Source organism: Heloderma suspectum, chromosome 3 (assembly GCF_057233095.1).
Source record: "Heloderma suspectum isolate Gila_16-S chromosome 3, 16-S_ref, whole genome shotgun sequence".
In the NCBI taxonomy this organism is placed as follows: Eukaryota; Metazoa; Chordata; class Lepidosauria; order Squamata; family Helodermatidae; genus Heloderma; species Heloderma suspectum.
In genome coordinates, this window is record NC_139460.1 from 226,994,645 (window position 1) to 227,012,894 (window position 18,250).

The following is an 18,250-nucleotide window of genomic DNA, read 5'->3' on the forward strand; positions in this document are numbered from 1 at the left end:
CAGTTTGTTGTGATCCTCACACTCAAAGGCTTTAGCGTAGTCAGTGAAACAGAAATAGATGTTTTTCTGGAATTCTCTTGCTTTCTCCATGATCCAGCGAATGTTGGCGATTTGATCTCTAGTTCCTCTGCCTCTTCGAAACCCAGCTTGTACTTCTGGTAGTTCTTGGTTCACATGCTGCGGAAGCCTAGCTTGTAGGATTTTGATCATAACCTTGCTGGCATGTGAAATGAGCGCAATTGTACGGTAGTTTGAACACTCTTTGGCATTGCCCTTCTTTGGAATTGGAATGTAAACTGACCTTTTCCAGTCTTGTGGCCACTGTTGAGTGTTCCAAATGTGTTGGCATATTGAGTGCAGCACTTTAACAGCATCATCTTTTAAGATTTTAAATAGCTCAGCTGGAATAATGTCATCTCCGCTAGCTTTGTTGTTAGTAATACTTCCTAAGGCTCACTTGACTTCACTCTCGAGGATGTCCGGCTCAAGTTCAGTGACTGCACTATCATGGCTATCAGGGACATTAAGATCTTTCCTGTATAGTTCATCTGTGCATTCTTTCCACCTCTTCTTGATCTCATCTGCTTCTGTTAGGTCCCTGCCTTCTTTGTCCTTTATCATGCCCGTCTTTGCACAAAACCTTCCCTTGAGATCTCCGATTTTCTTGAAGAGATCTCTAGTCTTTCCCATTCTATTATTTTCCTCGATTTCTTTGCATTGTTCATTAAGAAGGCCTTGTTGTCTCTCGTGCTATTCTCTGGAACTCTGCATTCAGTTGGATATATCTTCGCCTTTCTCCCTTGCTTTTCGCTTCCTTTCTTTCCTCAGCTACTTGTAAAGCCTCATCAGACAGCCACTTGGCTTTCTTGCATTTCTTTTTCTTTGGGATGGATTTAGTTGCTGCCTCCTGAACAATGCTATGGACCTCTGTCCTTCGTTCCTCAGGCATTCTGTCTATCAGGTCTAATCCCTTAAATCTATTCGTCACCTCCACTGTATATTCATCAGGGATATGATTTTGGTCATACCTGAATGGTTTAGTGGTTTTCCCTACGTTCTTCAATTTAAGCCGAAATTTTACAACAAGAAACTCATGATCTGAGCCACAGTCAGCTCCAGGTCTTATTTTTACTGACTGTATAGAGCTTCTCCATCTTTGGCTGCAAAGGACATAATCAATCTGATTTCGATACTGACCACCTGGTGATGTCCATGTGTAGAGTCACCTCTTGTGCTGTTGGAAAAGAGTGTTTGCTATGATCAGCATGTTCTCTTGGCAAAACTCGATTAGCCTTTGTCCTGCTTCATTTTGTACACCAAGGCCATGCTTGCCTGTTATCCCGGTGATTTCTTGACTTCCTACTTTAGCATTCCAATCCCCTATGATGAAAAGGACATCTTTTTGTGGTGTTAGTTCTACAAGGTGTTGTAGGTCTTCTTAGAACCGATCAACCCCAGCTTCTTCGGCCTTAGTGGTTGGGGCATAGACTTGAATTACTGTGATGTTGTACGGTTTGCCTTGGATTCGTACTGAGATCATTCTGTCATTTTTGAGATTGTACCCCAGTACTGCTTTTCCCACCCTTTTGTTGACTATGAGTGCTACTCCATTTCTTCTAAGGGATTCTTGCCCACAGTAGTAGATATAATGGTCACCTGAATTAAATTTGCCCATGCTTGTCCATTTTAGTTCGCTGATTCCCAAGATGTCGATGTTCAATCTTGCCATCTCATGTTTGACCACCTCCAGCTTACCTTGATTCATTGGTCTGACATTCCAGGTTCCTAAACAATATTGTTCTTTACAGCATCGGATTTTTTTTTCACCACCAGACACATCCACAGCTGAGTGTCCTTTCGGCTTTGGCCCAGCCTCTTCATTCTTTCTGGCGCTACTTGGAAATACCCTCTGCTCTTCCCCAGTAGTATATTGGACACCTTCCGACCTGTGGGGCTCATCTTCTGGCATCATATCTTTTAGCCTTGTGATACGTTCCATGGGGTTTTCTTGGCAAGAATACTGGAGTGGGTTGCCATTTCCTTTTCCAGTGGACCACATTTTGTCAGAACTCTCTGCCATGACCTGTCCATCTTGGGGGGCCCTGCATGGCATAGCTTATGGCTTCACTGAGTTATGCAAGCCCCTTCGCCACAACAAGGCAGTGATCCATGAATAGGGATGTCAGAGAATTCCGCCACGGATCACGGTGAGGCCGAATGCCAGTGCATTCGGCCCCCCGAACTCCATGGCGGAACAGCCTGCCACCCCCCTGCCCCCCCGCGGATCACCCCCGGGACGAGACTTACCTGGGGCAGATGTTCCGGGCGGCAGCGGCTCCAGCGGCGGCTGTGGTGGCGGCGGCTGCAGCAGCTGGTCTTCCGACCAGCTGCCGCCACTGCCATTTGCAGTCTTGTCGGGGTTTTTTTTTTTTTTTTTACAAGACGTGATAGGCTACATAAAGATATATGTAGCCTATCATGGCTGGGTAAAAAAAAAACGCGTACGCAAATGGCGGCGGCTATGGCCGCCGCCATTTGCGTTCCTTATTTTTGGCCGTCTTAGTCTACGTAAATATTTACGTAGGCTAAAACGGTTAATCAAAAAGGGACGCAAATAGCGCCCGCTACGCTATTTGCGTTCCGCTTTATTTTCGCTGTCATAGTCTATGTAAATATTTACGTAGACTAAGACGGCCAAAAATAAGGAACGCAAATGGTGGCGGCTGTAGCCGCCGCCATTTGCATATGCGTTGTTTTTTTTTCCCCCCAGAGCCCTCCACGGCCAGAAATCTGGCTGTGGACGGCTCTGGCCTGGGCCTGGCTGGCTGTTCCGCGGCGCTGCCACGGAGCACAGCTGGCCATGGAGGATTCCTGGGGGGAGGAACGGATCGCCTCCCCCCCTGTCGAGGATTCCGGGGGGAGGGGTGGAATGCCCCCCCCCATCAATATAATCCACGGAAAGGTAAGTGACTTTCGTACATCCCTATCCATGAAGGGGAAACTCCATTATGGAGATCAACTAAAATGTTTGTTTTAGGATAGGTTGCTTCAAATCCTTGCTAACTGGAGAGTACTTGAATCTTTCATGTTATATAATCATATACGATCCTTAATATGCTATTAGATTCAATAGTACCAATGGCAATACATTCCAATTGTTGTTATTTTAATTAAAAGTATATTATTTGTGACTGTGACATAGTTCTTCATCTCTGTCCTGTTTCCTTAAGCTAATGTGGCTCTACTTTTTCAATCTTTTCTAGCTTATTTAAAGCAAAGCAAAGTATTTATGTGAATAAGGTGTGTAGGATGTTTTCTAAATAAAATAAATAAACTGCTAACTAATCAGTTAGATAATATAAGTAAATATAAGACAGTTTCTTTTGAATATGGAAATGAATGATAACTGGTGGCATCTATTTTTGCTGTTATAGGGGAAAGTGGCTTATGTAGCCACACAAGAAAATGGTGAATATTTTCTATGGAATCCACTGAGTGGCCAGTGCTATAAGCAGTTTGATGCGTTTTGCCCCCTACAGAGTATTGATTGCTTAATTAGTTGGGAAAATGTAAGTATTTAGGATTAAGTAGAATAATACTTAACAATTCTGTTTACTTCCACAAGTGGTGGGAAGTTCCGTGCGTAATGCTATTAGGTTTCATTGTCTTTGAATGAGAAAACACTGGGAATTCTGATGTTTGAAATATTTGCTGTCCAGCTTTCTTCCTCCCGCACCCTCCTTCTTTAAACTGCCAACCATCTTAGTTGTTTCTCATTCCCGCAGTACAGAGATGAAGATAATTACTTTTTCCAAGTTTGGATGGGTATCACATTATAAAAGCTTGAGAATGATTCCCAGCCATCAGGAAACCATCTCCTGACATTAGCTCCCATTGATGAAATGTAACCAATCCTCTTAGACTTTTAGCCAGCCATTAGCCCAACAAAGAGATGGTCAGCCAGCATCTTTAACTATATAATGACTGTGTTCTAAGGCAGTAGTCTCCAAACTTTTTTGATCACTCACCCCATCAGTAAAAAATGTTGGAGCATTCACCCCCAATATATGTATATTTATTTATAAATGATATACCTGTACTACTGAACTAATATATTATGTACATTATAAAACATACACAAAAATAGAAATTTTTAAAGGATGAGATAAAGATGAAATAAACAATATTTTAAAAATTATTTATTAATGGTACAAAAACATTTTTGCTCTCACTAAAAATGTATTATTAATAATAATAATATGTTTTAGCAAGGACAATGTGATTGAATATGCTTCATTATTTTTGAAAATCTTGGTTTAACACTTTGTGATATAGCGATTCAAAGGTATGATTCTAAGTTCAGTTTATTTCAATACTTGGTTTTAATGGCTGTCATAGCTGAAAAAGACATCTCACAAAGATATGTAGATCCTAATGGAAGAAGTGCATCGTTGGCTGCGCTTATTAAATCATGACACTCATTTTTCAGTCCTATCCACCAATTATGCAAAGATTTTTGTGGAAATTCAGCTAGTAAACTTCCATCTTCCCTGATGTCAATCATTTGTTCTTGCAAACTAATCAGAAGGTGTTGCATTTTTATATTTTTAACGAATGGGTTCAAACCCCACTGAAACGCTTCAATTGGAAGATTTTTAAACAGGTTAGAACATTCAATTCCCAAGTTTTTAAAGTGTGCAGATATGAGAGTTTTTATAGGTGACATACATTGTTTTTGGCAACAAAATCACATAGCGATAGAAACATTTCAAAACCTCCGTTTTCAAAACGCTATCTCCGTAGCATGAGTTTCTTTCGAAAAGCAGTTACTTTCTCACTCATTGTTAAAATGTCACCTTTACCTTGAAGGGACAGATTAAGTGTGTCGATTTTTTCAAAAATATCTGCTAGGTAGCATACTACTGACAGCCACTTGTCATCACAGAAAAGGTCAGCAAATTTGGAACAAATTTGCTCTTCTTTGGCAGGATGGCAGCTGCTGCAGTGCTGCAGGTGAGCAAACAACTGTGCCTTTCTCTGCCTGGAAGAGACTGGCACAGTTGCTCTTGGTGGCCACAGCAGAGGCAGGATAGAAATGGAACCGAGAGAGAAATGCCATGGACCTTCCCTCTCGGCTCCCATCCCATCCTGCTGCCTCTGCTGCCACCATCATTGCACACAGTGGCGGCTTGTCAGGTCATCAGGAGGCTGCTCAATTATCAGGCAGCTCAAGCACCCCAATGGATTGTCTTGCGTTCCCCCGGGGTGCACACACTGCATTTTGGAGACCACTGTTCTAAGGCATCTAATGCACACATAGAGCTCCAGGAGTTACTGCACTGCACGCATAGTGCAGTGGGGCTTTCACATTTGTATCAAATCCACTGATTAGACGGATGGTATTGTGCATTCGACTTGAGCACACTCCGGAAGAGAGTGCAGGACAGGAAGGCCTGGCGTGCTATGGTCCATGGGGTCACGAAGAGTCGGACACGACTGAACAACAACAACAACATTGTGCATTCAATTCAGTGTGTCAAATAAACTGAAATGTGTTTAACTGTACACACATGTGGGACAGAACCACCACTCAATGGGTAGAGCAGAAGGTTCTAGGTTCAGTCTGCGGTATTTCTGTCTAAAAAGATCTCTGGTAAAAAAGCTGGTCAGAGTAGACAGAATTGGGCTAAATGCACTAATGATCTGTCCCTATATGGAAGCTTTTGAGCCGGACATCCTAGAGAGTGAAGTCAAGTGGGCCTTAGGAAGCATTAGTAACAACAAAGCTAGCGGAGATGACAGTATTCCAGCCGAGCTATTTAAAATCCTAAAAGATGATGCTGTTAAAGTGCTGCATTCAATATGCCAACAAATCTGGAACACTCAACAGTGGCCACAAGACTGGAAAAGGTCAGTTTACATTCCAATTCCAAAGAAGGGCAACGCCAAAGAGTGTTCAAACTACCGCACAATTGCGCTCATTTCACATGCCAGCAAGGTGATGCTCAAAATCCTACAAGCTAGGCTTCAGCAGTATGCGAACCGAGAACTACCGGAAGTACAAGCTGGGTTTCGAAGAGGCAGAGGAACTAGAGATCAAATCGCCAACATTCGCTGCATCCTGGAGAAAGCAAGAGAATTCCAGAAAAACGTCTATTTCTGCTTCATTGACTACGCTAAAGCCTTTGATTGTGTGGATCACAATAAACTGTGGCAAATTCTTAAAGTGATGGGAGTACCAGACCACCTTACCTGTCTCCTGAGAAACCTGTACGAGGGTCAAGAAGCAACAGTAAGAACCAGACATGGAACAACTGATTGGTTCAAAATTGGGAAAGGAGTACGACAAGGCTGCATATTGTCACCCTGCTTATTTAACTTATATGCAGAGTACATCATGAGAAATGCCGGGTTGGATGAATCACAGGTCGGAAGTAAGATTGCCGGGAGAATTATCAACAACCTCCGATATGCAGACGATACCACCCTAATGGCAGAAAGCGAAGAGGATCTAAAGAGCCTCTTGTTGAGGGTGAAAGAGGAGAGTGCAAAAGCTGGTTTGAAACTCAACATTAAAAAAACGAAGATCATGGCATCTGGCCCCATCACTTCCTGGCATATAGAAGGGGAAGAAATGGAAGCAGTGACAGATTTTACTTTCTTGGGCTCCAAGATCACCGCAGACGGTGACTGTAGCCATGAAATTAAAAGACGCTTGCTCCTGGGGAGGAAAGCTATGGCCAACCTAGACAGCATAGTAAGAAGCAGAGACATCACCTTGCCGACAAAGGTCCGTCTAATCAAAGCTATGGTTTTCCCAGTAGTAATGTATGGCTGTGAGAGCTGGACTATAAGGAAGGCTGAGCGCCGAAGAATTGATGCTTTCGAACTGTGGTGCTGGAGAAGACTCTTACGAGTCCCCTGGACTGCAAGGAGGTCAAATCAGTCCATCCTAAAGGAAATCAACCCTGAGTGCTCATTGGAAGGACAGATAATGAAGCTGAAGCTCCAATATTTTGGCCACCTAATGCGAAGAGAAAACTCCCTGGAAAAGACCCTGATGCTGGGAAAGACTGAAGGCAAAAGGAGAAGGGGACGGCAGAGGATGAGATGGCTAGATAGCATCACGGATGCAATGAATATGAACTTGAGCACGCTCCGGGAGAGAGCGCAGGACAGGAAGGCCTGGCGTGCTATGGTCCATGGGGTCACGAAGAGTCGGACACGACTGAACGACTGAACAACAACAACATATGGAAGCTTGAGGTGTTCATCTCTCCCTCTCTCCCTGTAGAGAGAAGAATCAAGGTCAAATTAATGCACATATGCAGACTTGCTGCAGCAACAACACTTACCAGGTTGTGACCAGAAGTCACATGAATGTAAAAAATGTTAAAGTGCAAGTAAATGCACTCTGTAGTTTGCAGTCTTTAACGCCTCTCTAGTTATTCATTGAGCTGTTGTGTTCTCACAGAAACCTGGAGATCAGAAAATTAGCTCCCCCTCACATCATTGGCTGAGTTGCTCCAGTGTAATTCACATTCTAAAAGCTAAGAAGTTAGTCAAACTGCATGATACATTAAGCATTCATATTGAATTGTATTCTTTTGCAACAATCACTCTTTTACAGAATGAGACCCTGATTTTGATTGAGACTGTGGCATTGAGGGTGGGGTGGAGTTTAACCCTTTTCCTCAGCAGTGTTCCGCCCCCACCCCGCAAAGCTGCTATTTGTTCCAAAAGGCAATATTTGCTGCAAATGGCTTCAGGAAGCCATTTTCGGTGGGAAAATAATGTGGGAAGGAAAGGGTTAACACTCCCCCCACCCTATTCTGCCGCCCCAATCTAGATCACGGGCTCATGTAAAAGAACAAGAGCGGGCAGTTGCAAACACACCTTCTAAAGTATGTGCTTAACATAACATGTAGTTTGATCCAAACTTTCAGTGTAAAACAGGCCAGAGAGAAGAAGCTGTGTATATTATTTGTGAGAACCAGGAGCAGAAAAGCAAAGGGACAATATTATCACAGCGATCAACTGTAACTGAGTGCATAAATGGGATAAATGACTAGTGTGTATGAAAGGCATATGTGAGGACCACTTCCCAAAATACACATACCTTGTGTCAGCTCTGAGCAGTGTGTGGTACTGCTTTCTCAGCAAAATGCATGTAAGCTGGGGCTCTGTTCTTCCCCAATCATTTTCCATATATTGTGTGGAAAACGCAAATGTAAATAGATGTGTCTCATTCAGAAATGATACAAGATAATGTGTATTTATATTCAAGTACAAAATTTTATGCAAGAAGTGATCCTGAGTGGTCTGTGTGGAGCGTGAGTGTGAAAGAGAGAGAATGGGTAAAGAGTATAGATTAAAGTATTGTAACCAATAAAAATTCCATGTTGGGTGGGGTTTTTAAAGATCTCTACCTGTTAAAGATATTTATCATCTCAAACTATAACTTTCTTGCTATTTCTTTTAATTTTGCAGGAACTTGTTAAATTATGTATCATAATAAAAATGTACTTCTCTGATTTTTCAAATGATAATAGGGCATTATTCAATTTTTTGTTCTAAAATGACTTTTTCAGATTGATTGCATATTTTCTACTAATGTTTTGATAGGTCTGGTTTAACATACAGCAAAACAGTTCACCAATGTGTGTAAGTTTTGACACTTCAAGGGAAGGCTTTTGGAAACAATTGCTTCCATACAATGTTCTGGATTTAAAATCACAGACTGTACAGGTAAGAAGCATTTCAAAATGTACCTACATGTTATAAATTATAGTGAGAAGGAATACACTCAGTGTGTTGTTGATGATCTTTAAATCCCTAAATGAGCCTTTTAAGTTGTGGAATGAACACTGTGGAACTTCCTCTCTAGAAATGCGAACCTCACTTCCTTCCTGTTCTTAGGCAGCTGGCCAAAGCTATGTTGTTCCAGCTTGCTTTGGAATTATATGATATCTGACATGGATGATACTAACTGCTGCTGTTTTGATAAACTGCTTCTGGTTTTTATTCCACTGATGTAATTTTCTTTATCTATTGTATATGTTTACATTATTGTTAAATGGGGAGACAGGTTAAAATGTTTTAAATAAATAAATAATTGGGGATGGGTTATATAAACTACCCTTGTCCTATTCAAATCTAGATAACAGTAAGCTTTATTGTTTTTAGGATGTTTTCAGTTATGCTATGTAACTGGCAGTTGCTCTAATTTATGTGGAAGCTGAATCTCAAAAGGCAGATTTTGTTACTATATGGAGGGAAAAGAAAGAGACACAACATAACAATTCTGTGCCAGTGAGCTAGTTCTCAGGTTTAGGAAGGGTAATTTTATTCTGGCTAGTTGGAGAGGGTGGCAGGAGCTTGGGGGATATCATGCTGTGTGTGTGTGTGTGTGTGTGTGTGTGTGTAGGGAGGGGAGGGAGAGATGCATATGACTGACAGATTTACAGGAATATAAACATGGATAAGGCAGTACTAGTTTCACTTGATATAGAAACCTGAAACCTAATTCTGTGGCATCTAATCCTCTGTGAATTTTGTTGTTGGTAATTGTTATTTGTTTTATGATACATGTATTATTTTTTCTATATTGTTTTATATTTATACAATTAATAAAACTATTTTTAAACCCAGAAATTTGGTAAATACACAGTATTTCTAGTTAGTACAAAAAATCCAAAATGGATCATCCTTCAAATATATCCCAAAATGATTAATTGCCAAGACAACAGCATACAGATAGCCTGTGATGGACAGAAAGGTTTAGCAGTGGCAGCCAAGGAAGGTAGCCTTCAACATTCTTCAAGCAACTTTCAGGTCAATGGAGAAAACCTCTTAATAGAGACCATAACAGGATGGAAAATAGGGCTGTAGGAGTTCTCTTCCTATATCAGAAAATTAGCTTTCGGACTGGCAGCCAGAAACATGAATCTATGGTTGCAGAATGGAAGCTGAATTCACTAGAATATGTATCTATGTTAGGGGTGGACAACTGGAGGTCCCCCAGATGTTTTGGCCTACAGCTCCTATCAGCCCTAGCTAGCATAGCTAATGGTGGGGGATGATGGGGGTTGTAGCCCAAAACATCTGGAGAGCCACAAGTTACCCACCCCAGATCTAGATAGTCTCTATAAATATAGCTGGTTAAATGTGTTCTTTAGTTCAGGGAGAAAGGAACATACAGCCTCTGCTATGTCTTAGAGACTGGGACCACAGGCTAATCTAACAATTCCTCTCAGTGGGAAAACAGATGAGAGAGGTACAGTTACTGGAGAAGTCCATTGCTAGTGTTACCTGTGACCAACTAATTTCTCCATCAGTATTAGCAAATCTCTGCACAGTCTCTCTCATTGTTCATCACCATTTATGCCACAAGCAGTAGCTTGTTGTTCAGTTGTTCAGTTGTGTCCGACTCTTCATGACCCCATGGACCATAGCACGCCAGGCCTTCCTGTCCTCCGCTCTGTAGGTGCCAATGATACACTTATGGACTCAACTTAATGAAAATCAGTGAAGAACTGCATTTTTTAGTATCAAAATGTTTTTTCTGTATTGGAAAATTGTGATGCCTTCAGAATATCCATCCAGATCCTGTTTATATCTTACAGTTTTGCACAATATCTTTTTACTGTTTCAGCCAGAAAGAATATTTTATGTCCCAACTGATGAAAGTTTGGTAGAAGAACTACAGAATAGGTAACTACTTTGAATAATTACATTTAAGAGCTTTCAGAGTTTAGAGGCTCAGGAACAAAGTACACAGCATGTTAATTGTTCTTTTTAAAATGTATTTAATTCTTCCACTTTTATTTTGTCATCAGATTGGGGGCCACATTTCCAATCTGCATTGGGGCCCTGCACCAGTTTTTCCACCAAAAATTACGCACGCACGCACATGCATGCACACACACACATACACACAACTATTTGCCCCTGAAAGTGCTGTTTACAGAGGTTCCTTCTGCCTTCCATCTTGAGGTTGCAGAGCAAACATGCCTACAGAATTAGGTCAGGGCAGATGTCTGGAAGATGTTTGCAGGTTGCTGTACTGACGTATGTTCCCAACCAGACTTGGCTCAAAAATACCCATAAGAGAGCCACAGAGTGTTAGGCTTCACTCCAACCTGTGTGTGTGTGTGTTTAGGAATGGATTCCTTAGAGTGTCTGGCTTAGCCAAAAAAGCACCAAGTACTTAGCATTGAAGGGAACCAGGTTAGTGTTCTGAACCTTCAAGGATCATATCAAGGGACTAATAATTCCCATCCATTTGGAACAGCATGTCTGCAAAGGTGTATATAGGTGTGCTGCCATGATTGAGTGGTTCTTGGGTCAAGATGCCCTCTAGCCCCCCCCCCTTCAAGCCAGGTGCTCCACACACACCCAGTTTCTCCCAGCACCAATATATTTTTCCAGCCTTTTGATCATCAGGTAAGAGAGCAGGCAGTTGCATCCATGTTTTTCCTTCTGTATTATCATCTGCAGTGGGAGGGAAGTGTATATACATTCATGATTTCCCCCAGAGAACAGGTTACTTATGGAATCTATTGTGTTACTTGTTTATCCCCCACTCCCCACCACTATGGTTTTGGGGACTCTTTAGCCTTTCTATAGTCAGTTTGCCATTTCCCTTTGTGGGGCATGGTTCCCTTGGAAATCATCTACTGGTGAATTCCAGAGCTCCTTTGGAATTGATGCACCAGTTTTCTCTGTACAAACATGTCCTAAAGCTGGGTGAGTTCACAAGTTTTGATGGCCTGGCCTTTAACCCTTTCCTGCCTGCTAACCAGAAGGGAATCTCACAGTAAATCCACCTTCCCACTCACTTATCTTCTTCCATTGCACTGGCAGCTGTGCTGCTCAAAAGACAAAGCCTGTTAGCTAACTTGCTGCCTTGGACCTCTTTCCATTCAGCCTGCCCCCCTTCCTTATTGTTATATCTTCTCCTGTACCTAGGCCTTTATGTGTAGTTTCTCTAGCTAAACTAACCTTTCATGTTCCTCATGGGAAGCTGAATAGTTGATAAATATTGTGTTCAGAATTTCATTCCCTCAGTAGTTCCTTCCATAACACCAGAGCAGTTTAGAGGTTTCATCATTATAAAGTTCTTTAACACAACACAATATAGATTATTCCTAATTTTTAAAAACAGGATTGAAAAGACTTTAAAAAATAAAATGATGGAATGGCGATCCCAACATCCAACTCGGTGGCATCGACAGTGTACCAGTGTCTTACGACAAATTCTTCCAAAGCTAGAATATAGAAATGGGAACATAGCGAAAGAAAAAGAAGAAAATTGTTTGGAGGCATTTCAGGAACATTATTGGGTTAGTGTTTATGCTACTGTATTATTGAAATCCCCCATTCTCAGGGACATTTCCCCGCCCTTCTTGGGGGAAGCACCAAAGAGGAGGATGACATTGATAAGTACTTTGACAAGTACAGAATATGGCTCTACTACCCTAAATGAAGTAGTATATGGAGAGGATGAAACTGACAAGGATATTTACAAGAGGGGAATATGCCCTCTTTTTTTGTGAACCGCCCAGAGAGCTTCGGCTATTGGGCGGTATAGAAATAAATAAATAAATAAATATAAATAAATAAATGCCTCTGCGGGGCTACGTGTGATCATTCACACTTGCACAAGATTGCCAATAAAAAATATTTTAAAAATACAACGCCTATTCACGCAGATTTAAATATCTCTCAAATCCAATATGCTGCCATTTTTTTTAAAAAAGGAATCCGTATATTGGCTTGACTCACTACAGATTAAGTCAATGCCATTGGGGGGGGGGGGAAATGGAACGAAATCTGCCAGGGCCGAACTGGAAAAATCTATTGAGTTTTCACCCCCCCCAACGGAATTCTCATACATCCCTAGTCACTGCCCAGAGAGATCAGTAGCCTTTGTGATTTACCACAAGGGGGCAGCTGTTCACAGAGCCGTGTTTTCCTACTTCTAGCTTTAATAGCTTCCTGCTAACTTGAATTACTCACCTCCACACATCTTTTCCATATTCCTATATTGTGGGATGGGGGAAGAGAGAGAGCAATAGCTAGGAAACTCTAAACATAAATTGGGCAAGTCACTTAGTGAGACTTGCAAATATAACTGTTAGGACAGTATCTCTCACTACAGGAAGGCTGTCTTCAGTGACATCAGGCTTCCCTTTAAAACACGGTGAGGTTCAGATAGTTTGGGTGCTTCCAGACAAAGCTTTTATCGTGCAATTGCCCTGCCTCATTCACGGAATTGTACATGGGATCTATACATCATAATCTTCCACTTTTACCCACTTGTATTTTCCCACCACTTCTTCTGTCTTTTTCTTTTATATAAAAAAATCCATTAAGGAGAAAAAGACGGGATAATCTTTTGATTGTTAACACTAGGAACCTCCTGACTGGAAGCACCCTTTTCATTTCTTCTTACAAATTATTAAACATGTTTCTTAGTTTGTAAGACTACTGCTGTTGCTTCCTCGTGGATAAAGGTCATTCAGCTTTGGGTCAGGTCCCACCTCCTAGGACATAATGGTAGGGTTAAAACCAATTCTGGCAGGTGGGATGTCAAACTTTTCAGAGTTCACCACCTTAGTTTCATGACTGCTTTTTATTGCATCTCCTCATAAAGTCTTACCATAATTCTGTGAGTATCACTCCAACCCTTCCTATGAGCCCCTGGACACTGAAACTTAAAGTTTCTCTTGCTTAAGACTCTTTCTCCTAGTGGCTGTAACAACATCCACCAAGAGGATTTCTCAGCCCAGAGTATTCTCAATGAAACAAAAGCTGTGCATTTTGACCAGACCCATACATTCCATGCATAGCAAGAGATATATGCCTACCCCCCACATCAGTTGTGGCTTTTAAGAGGGGCTTTTCTGTGGGGTTTAATAGAAAGATTTTATTGTACAGTCAGGGCCAGAAATATTGGAACAAGGATAACTGTTCTGGCAGTTGGCCTCTGTACACCACCACATTGAAGTGGAAAGGAAACACACCCAGATGGGAGCAAAGTCAGGACTTTCAGCTGTAATTCAAGGGGTTTGACAAAAGTGAGGCACTAACCATTCAGGAAGGACAGCCAGTGGCATACACACACACCCATCGTTGGTGGCTCATAAGTAATGGAACAAACCAACATCATTTCAAACTTAAGGATCGCCTTTAATACCTGGATGAAAATCCTTTGCAGTCAATGACTGCCTGAAGTCTGGAACCCATGGACATGACCAAATGCTGAGTTTTCTCCCTTGAGATGCTTTGCCAGGCCTTTACTGCAGCTTCCTTCAGCTGCTGCTTGTTTGTGGGTCTTTCTGCCTTCAGTCTTGTCTTCAGTAAGTGAAAAGCATGCTCTATTGGGTTGAGATCAGGTGACTGACTTGGCCATTGAAGAACATCGCACTTCTTTGCCTTGAGAAACTCTTGGGTAGCTTTTGCTGTATGTTTTGGGTCATTATCCATCTGCAATATGAAGTGGCGTCCTATCAGTTTGGCAGCATTCGGCTGAAGCTGAGCAGAAAGTATAGCCCTATACATGTCAGAATTCATCCTGCTGCTTTTATCAGCAGTCAGGTCATCAATAAACACCAGTGACCCAGTTCCATTGGCAGCCATACATGCCCATGCCATGACACTGCCTCCACCATGTTTGACAGATGACGTGGTATGCTTTGGATCATGAGCTGTTCCTTTCCTTCTCCATACTTTTCTCTTCCCATCATTCTGGTACAAGTTGATTTTGGTTTCATCAGTCCAAAGAATCTTATTCCAGAACTGGGCAGGCTTTTTTAGGTGTGTGCTAGCAAAGGCTAATCTGGCCTGTCTGTTCTTGAGCATTACCAATGGTTTGCACCTTGTTGTGAAGCCTCTGTATTTACATTCATAAAGTTGTCGCTTGACTGTAGATGTTGACAATGACATGCCTACCTTCTCAAGAGCATTCTTCACCTGGCTAGATGTTGTGAAAGAGTTCCTCTTCACCATGAGCAAAATTCTGCGGCCATCCACTTTAGTTGTCTTCCATGGTCTGCCAGGCCTTTTGCTGTTGCTGAGCTTGCCAGTTAATTCCTTCTTTTTCAGGATGTTCCAAACTGTTGTACTGGCCACTCCCACTGTTTTTGCTATCTCTCTGATGGGTTTATTTCGTGTCCTCAGCCTAATGATGGCCTCCTTCACTCTCATGGACACCTCTTTGGATCTCATGTTGGGGGTTCCAGTGAACAGCTACCAAATGCAAATGTCACACTCAGAACCACCTCCAGGCCTTTTATCTGCTTGATTGGTCATGGGGCACCTAGGAAACAGGCCACACCTGGCCATGCAGCTGCTTGTCAGCCATTCGTTCCATTACTTATGAGCTCCCAACGATGGGTGTGTGTGTGTATGCTACTGGCTGTCCTTCCTGAATGGTTAGTGCCCCACTTTTGTCAAACCTCTTGAATTACAGCTGAAAGTCCTGACTTCACTGCCATCTGGGTGTGTTTCCTTTCAAATTCAATGTGGTAGTGTACAGAGGCCAACTGCCAAAACAGTTATCCTTGTTCCAATATTTCTGGCCCTGACTGTATAGGCTCTTCCTCTTGTTGGTTTTATTTAAGTTTCCTGGATTTGGATATGTTTTAAATTGTAGTTTACTGAACTGGTTTATTTTTAAATTGTTTTTTTTAATTGTAAATGGTAAATTTTCCATTTTAAAAAATTGTTATATTTGAAATTGTATATTTGTTTTATTATTGTAAACAGATTTGGGAAGATTGTGGTCTTAAAAGGCAGCTTAGAAATAATAAATAAGTAAAATAAAGATTAATTTCCATTTCCATTAAACATGGGAGTTCCTTCTACTACCGTTCTGTCCATACATGTCTATGGCTGAGGAGTGGGGGTTGTATTTCTTAAACATCTGTAGAAGTAATGGGGGACTTTAATCACACTGATATCTGTTGGGAGACAGAGTCTGCTAAGCATGTTCTCTCCAGGAAATTCCTGCCCTGCCCTGCTGACAGTTTTCTCCTTCAGAGATTGGAGGAAGGAATGAGAGGATCAGACATCCTTAAATTGATTCTGACCAATAGGGAAGAATTAGTTGATGAGGTGAAAGTAGCAGGAGCTTTGGAGGAAAGTGACCATGTAATACTCAAGTTTTTTATTTTAAGGAAAACTAAAACTGAGAATTCAAGAGGGATGGGAGTTCCTTAAAAAGGAGAGACTAAAGGCACAGTCAGAAACAATCCCAATGAGGAAAAAATGGGAAGATTGCAGAAGAAGCCAATGTGGCTACACAACAAAGGTGATCTGAAAATCAAAAAGGACACACATGGGAGGGAGAAGAATGGACAGCTTACTAAGGGAGGACACAGGCAGAAAGCCTTGGATTGCAGAGATAGTGTCAGGAAGGATAAAGTTCAAGATGATCTTGATAGGTTACAATACTGGGTAGAAAATAACCAAATGAAATTTAACCAAAACAAGTGCAAAGTTCTTTATTTAGGATAAAGAAATCAAAAGCACAGGTATAAATGAGGTATATTTGGCTTGGCAATGGTATGTGTGAAAAGGATCTTGGAGCTGTAGTCAATCACAAGCTGAATATGAGTCAGCAGTGTGATGTACCTGCAAAAAAGGCAAACTTAATTTTAAGCTGCATCAATAGAAGTACATTGATGGGAAGTCATGGGAAGTAATATTTCCACTCTACCCTGCACCGGTCAGTCCTCACCTCGAATACTGTGTCCAGTTCAAGAGCTTTTCTATATGAGGCTGTTACTTGGCTGTTAATCTGCTGTTTGGTGAACTGCCCAGAGAGCTTAGGCTATTGGGTGGTATAGAAATGTAATTAATAAATAAATAAAATAAAATAAATATTTACTGGTTTTATCGTAGAATTGAGATCTGAGCACTATATGAAGAGTGTTTTCTTTCCTGCTTTCTCACTACATAACCTCTAGGTGGCACTGTGGTATAACAGAATAGCACAAATACACAAGAGAAAATCACTATTTCTTTCACTTTCACAATTAAATGACACATTCTCCCTACTCTAAAAATAACTTGCCAAAAGTGCTGGTTAGACACAGAAGCAAAACTGTGTTGTCTAAAGGTTACATTGTTGTCTAAAGAACCTATAAACAACTGTAAATACAGAATGACTACCACACGATAAATGCTTGTATAGAGAAACCCTATGAAAGTTACAGCTAAATTGGAATGAGTTCAGAAAAGGGCAACAAAGATGATCAGGGGACTAGAAACTAAGTCCTGTGAGGAAAGATTGAAGAAACTGGATATGTTTAGCCTTCAGAAGAGAAGACTGAGAGGAGATATGATAGCACTTTTCAAGTAGCTTAAAGGCTGTCACACAGAAGAAAGCCATAACCCATCCTACAGGTCGATATAGGTCTCAGCCATCAGCTACGGTGTCAAGAGCCCCTGATCCGACACCACAGGAATGACCAATACTGATGCAGCAATTATGGGCACAAGTGACACAGGCCATAGACCAACTCTTCTCACAGTTAGGATCTGCTGACATGTCCATTCAACCAAGCGGACAGGTGGAAATACAAAACCCACCACAGGTCCCACTGCAAGAATCCCCACCCCTTGCTGCAGAGGACTACCAATTGGACACAATGTCAGGATTCCCTTAGCCCCCACTTTACCTCACGCCCAAACATACACAGATGAGAGGCTTCACTCTACAGCTTTTAATTCATTACTTCACAGGGTCACACAGATACAAATTCTCAGAGACTCTCCGTCTACAAGGAATGCCTTCAGGGGATTCAAATGGAATTTATGAGAGTTGCCTGCCGTTTGAAGAGGGAGGCGGTCTCACTAGCCTAACTTAACGGGGGGAGGTCCCTCTCTTGTCGTGAGGCCTCTAAGCACAGCTTTTCACACAAGGCCAATCAGGTAGACCGTTTAAGTTCCACCCCTGCCTTCTCTCTCTTTGCTCTGTGCCTGTGCCTGGCATCTATTAGGTCATCCTCCTGTTCGCTGCCTATCACAGGGGGGAGTGAAGAGGGACCCTCAAGCTCAGCCATCTGGACGTTTGTAACCTGAGAAGAAGGCCTACTCATATCTGGACTAGCCTGGGAAAACACCTCGCCCATGTCTGATGGTTCTCCTTCAGAATCTGAACTACTATCCCATTCCCTGCGCTCAGAAACACCCCTGACACACAACATCAGAGTCCTCTTGCCCACTCTCCATTTTATCTCCA

The 18,250-nt window shown here is 41.9% G+C and overlaps 1 protein-coding gene across 1 annotated transcript in view; it reads left to right on the top strand.

Moving 5' to 3' along the window:
• Positions 1-18,250, top strand: part of CC2D2B (coiled-coil and C2 domain containing 2B) — a 115,324-nt gene that overhangs the window by 90,019 nt on the left and 7,055 nt on the right. The window contains exons 33-36 of the mRNA XM_084845902.1: positions 3,435-3,569; positions 8,626-8,748; positions 10,655-10,713; positions 12,167-12,344. Coding sequence (XP_084702028.1) covers positions 3,435-3,569; positions 8,626-8,748; positions 10,655-10,713; positions 12,167-12,344 — 495 coding nt within the window. The remainder of the gene's footprint in view (positions 1-3,434; positions 3,570-8,625; positions 8,749-10,654; positions 10,714-12,166; positions 12,345-18,250) is intronic.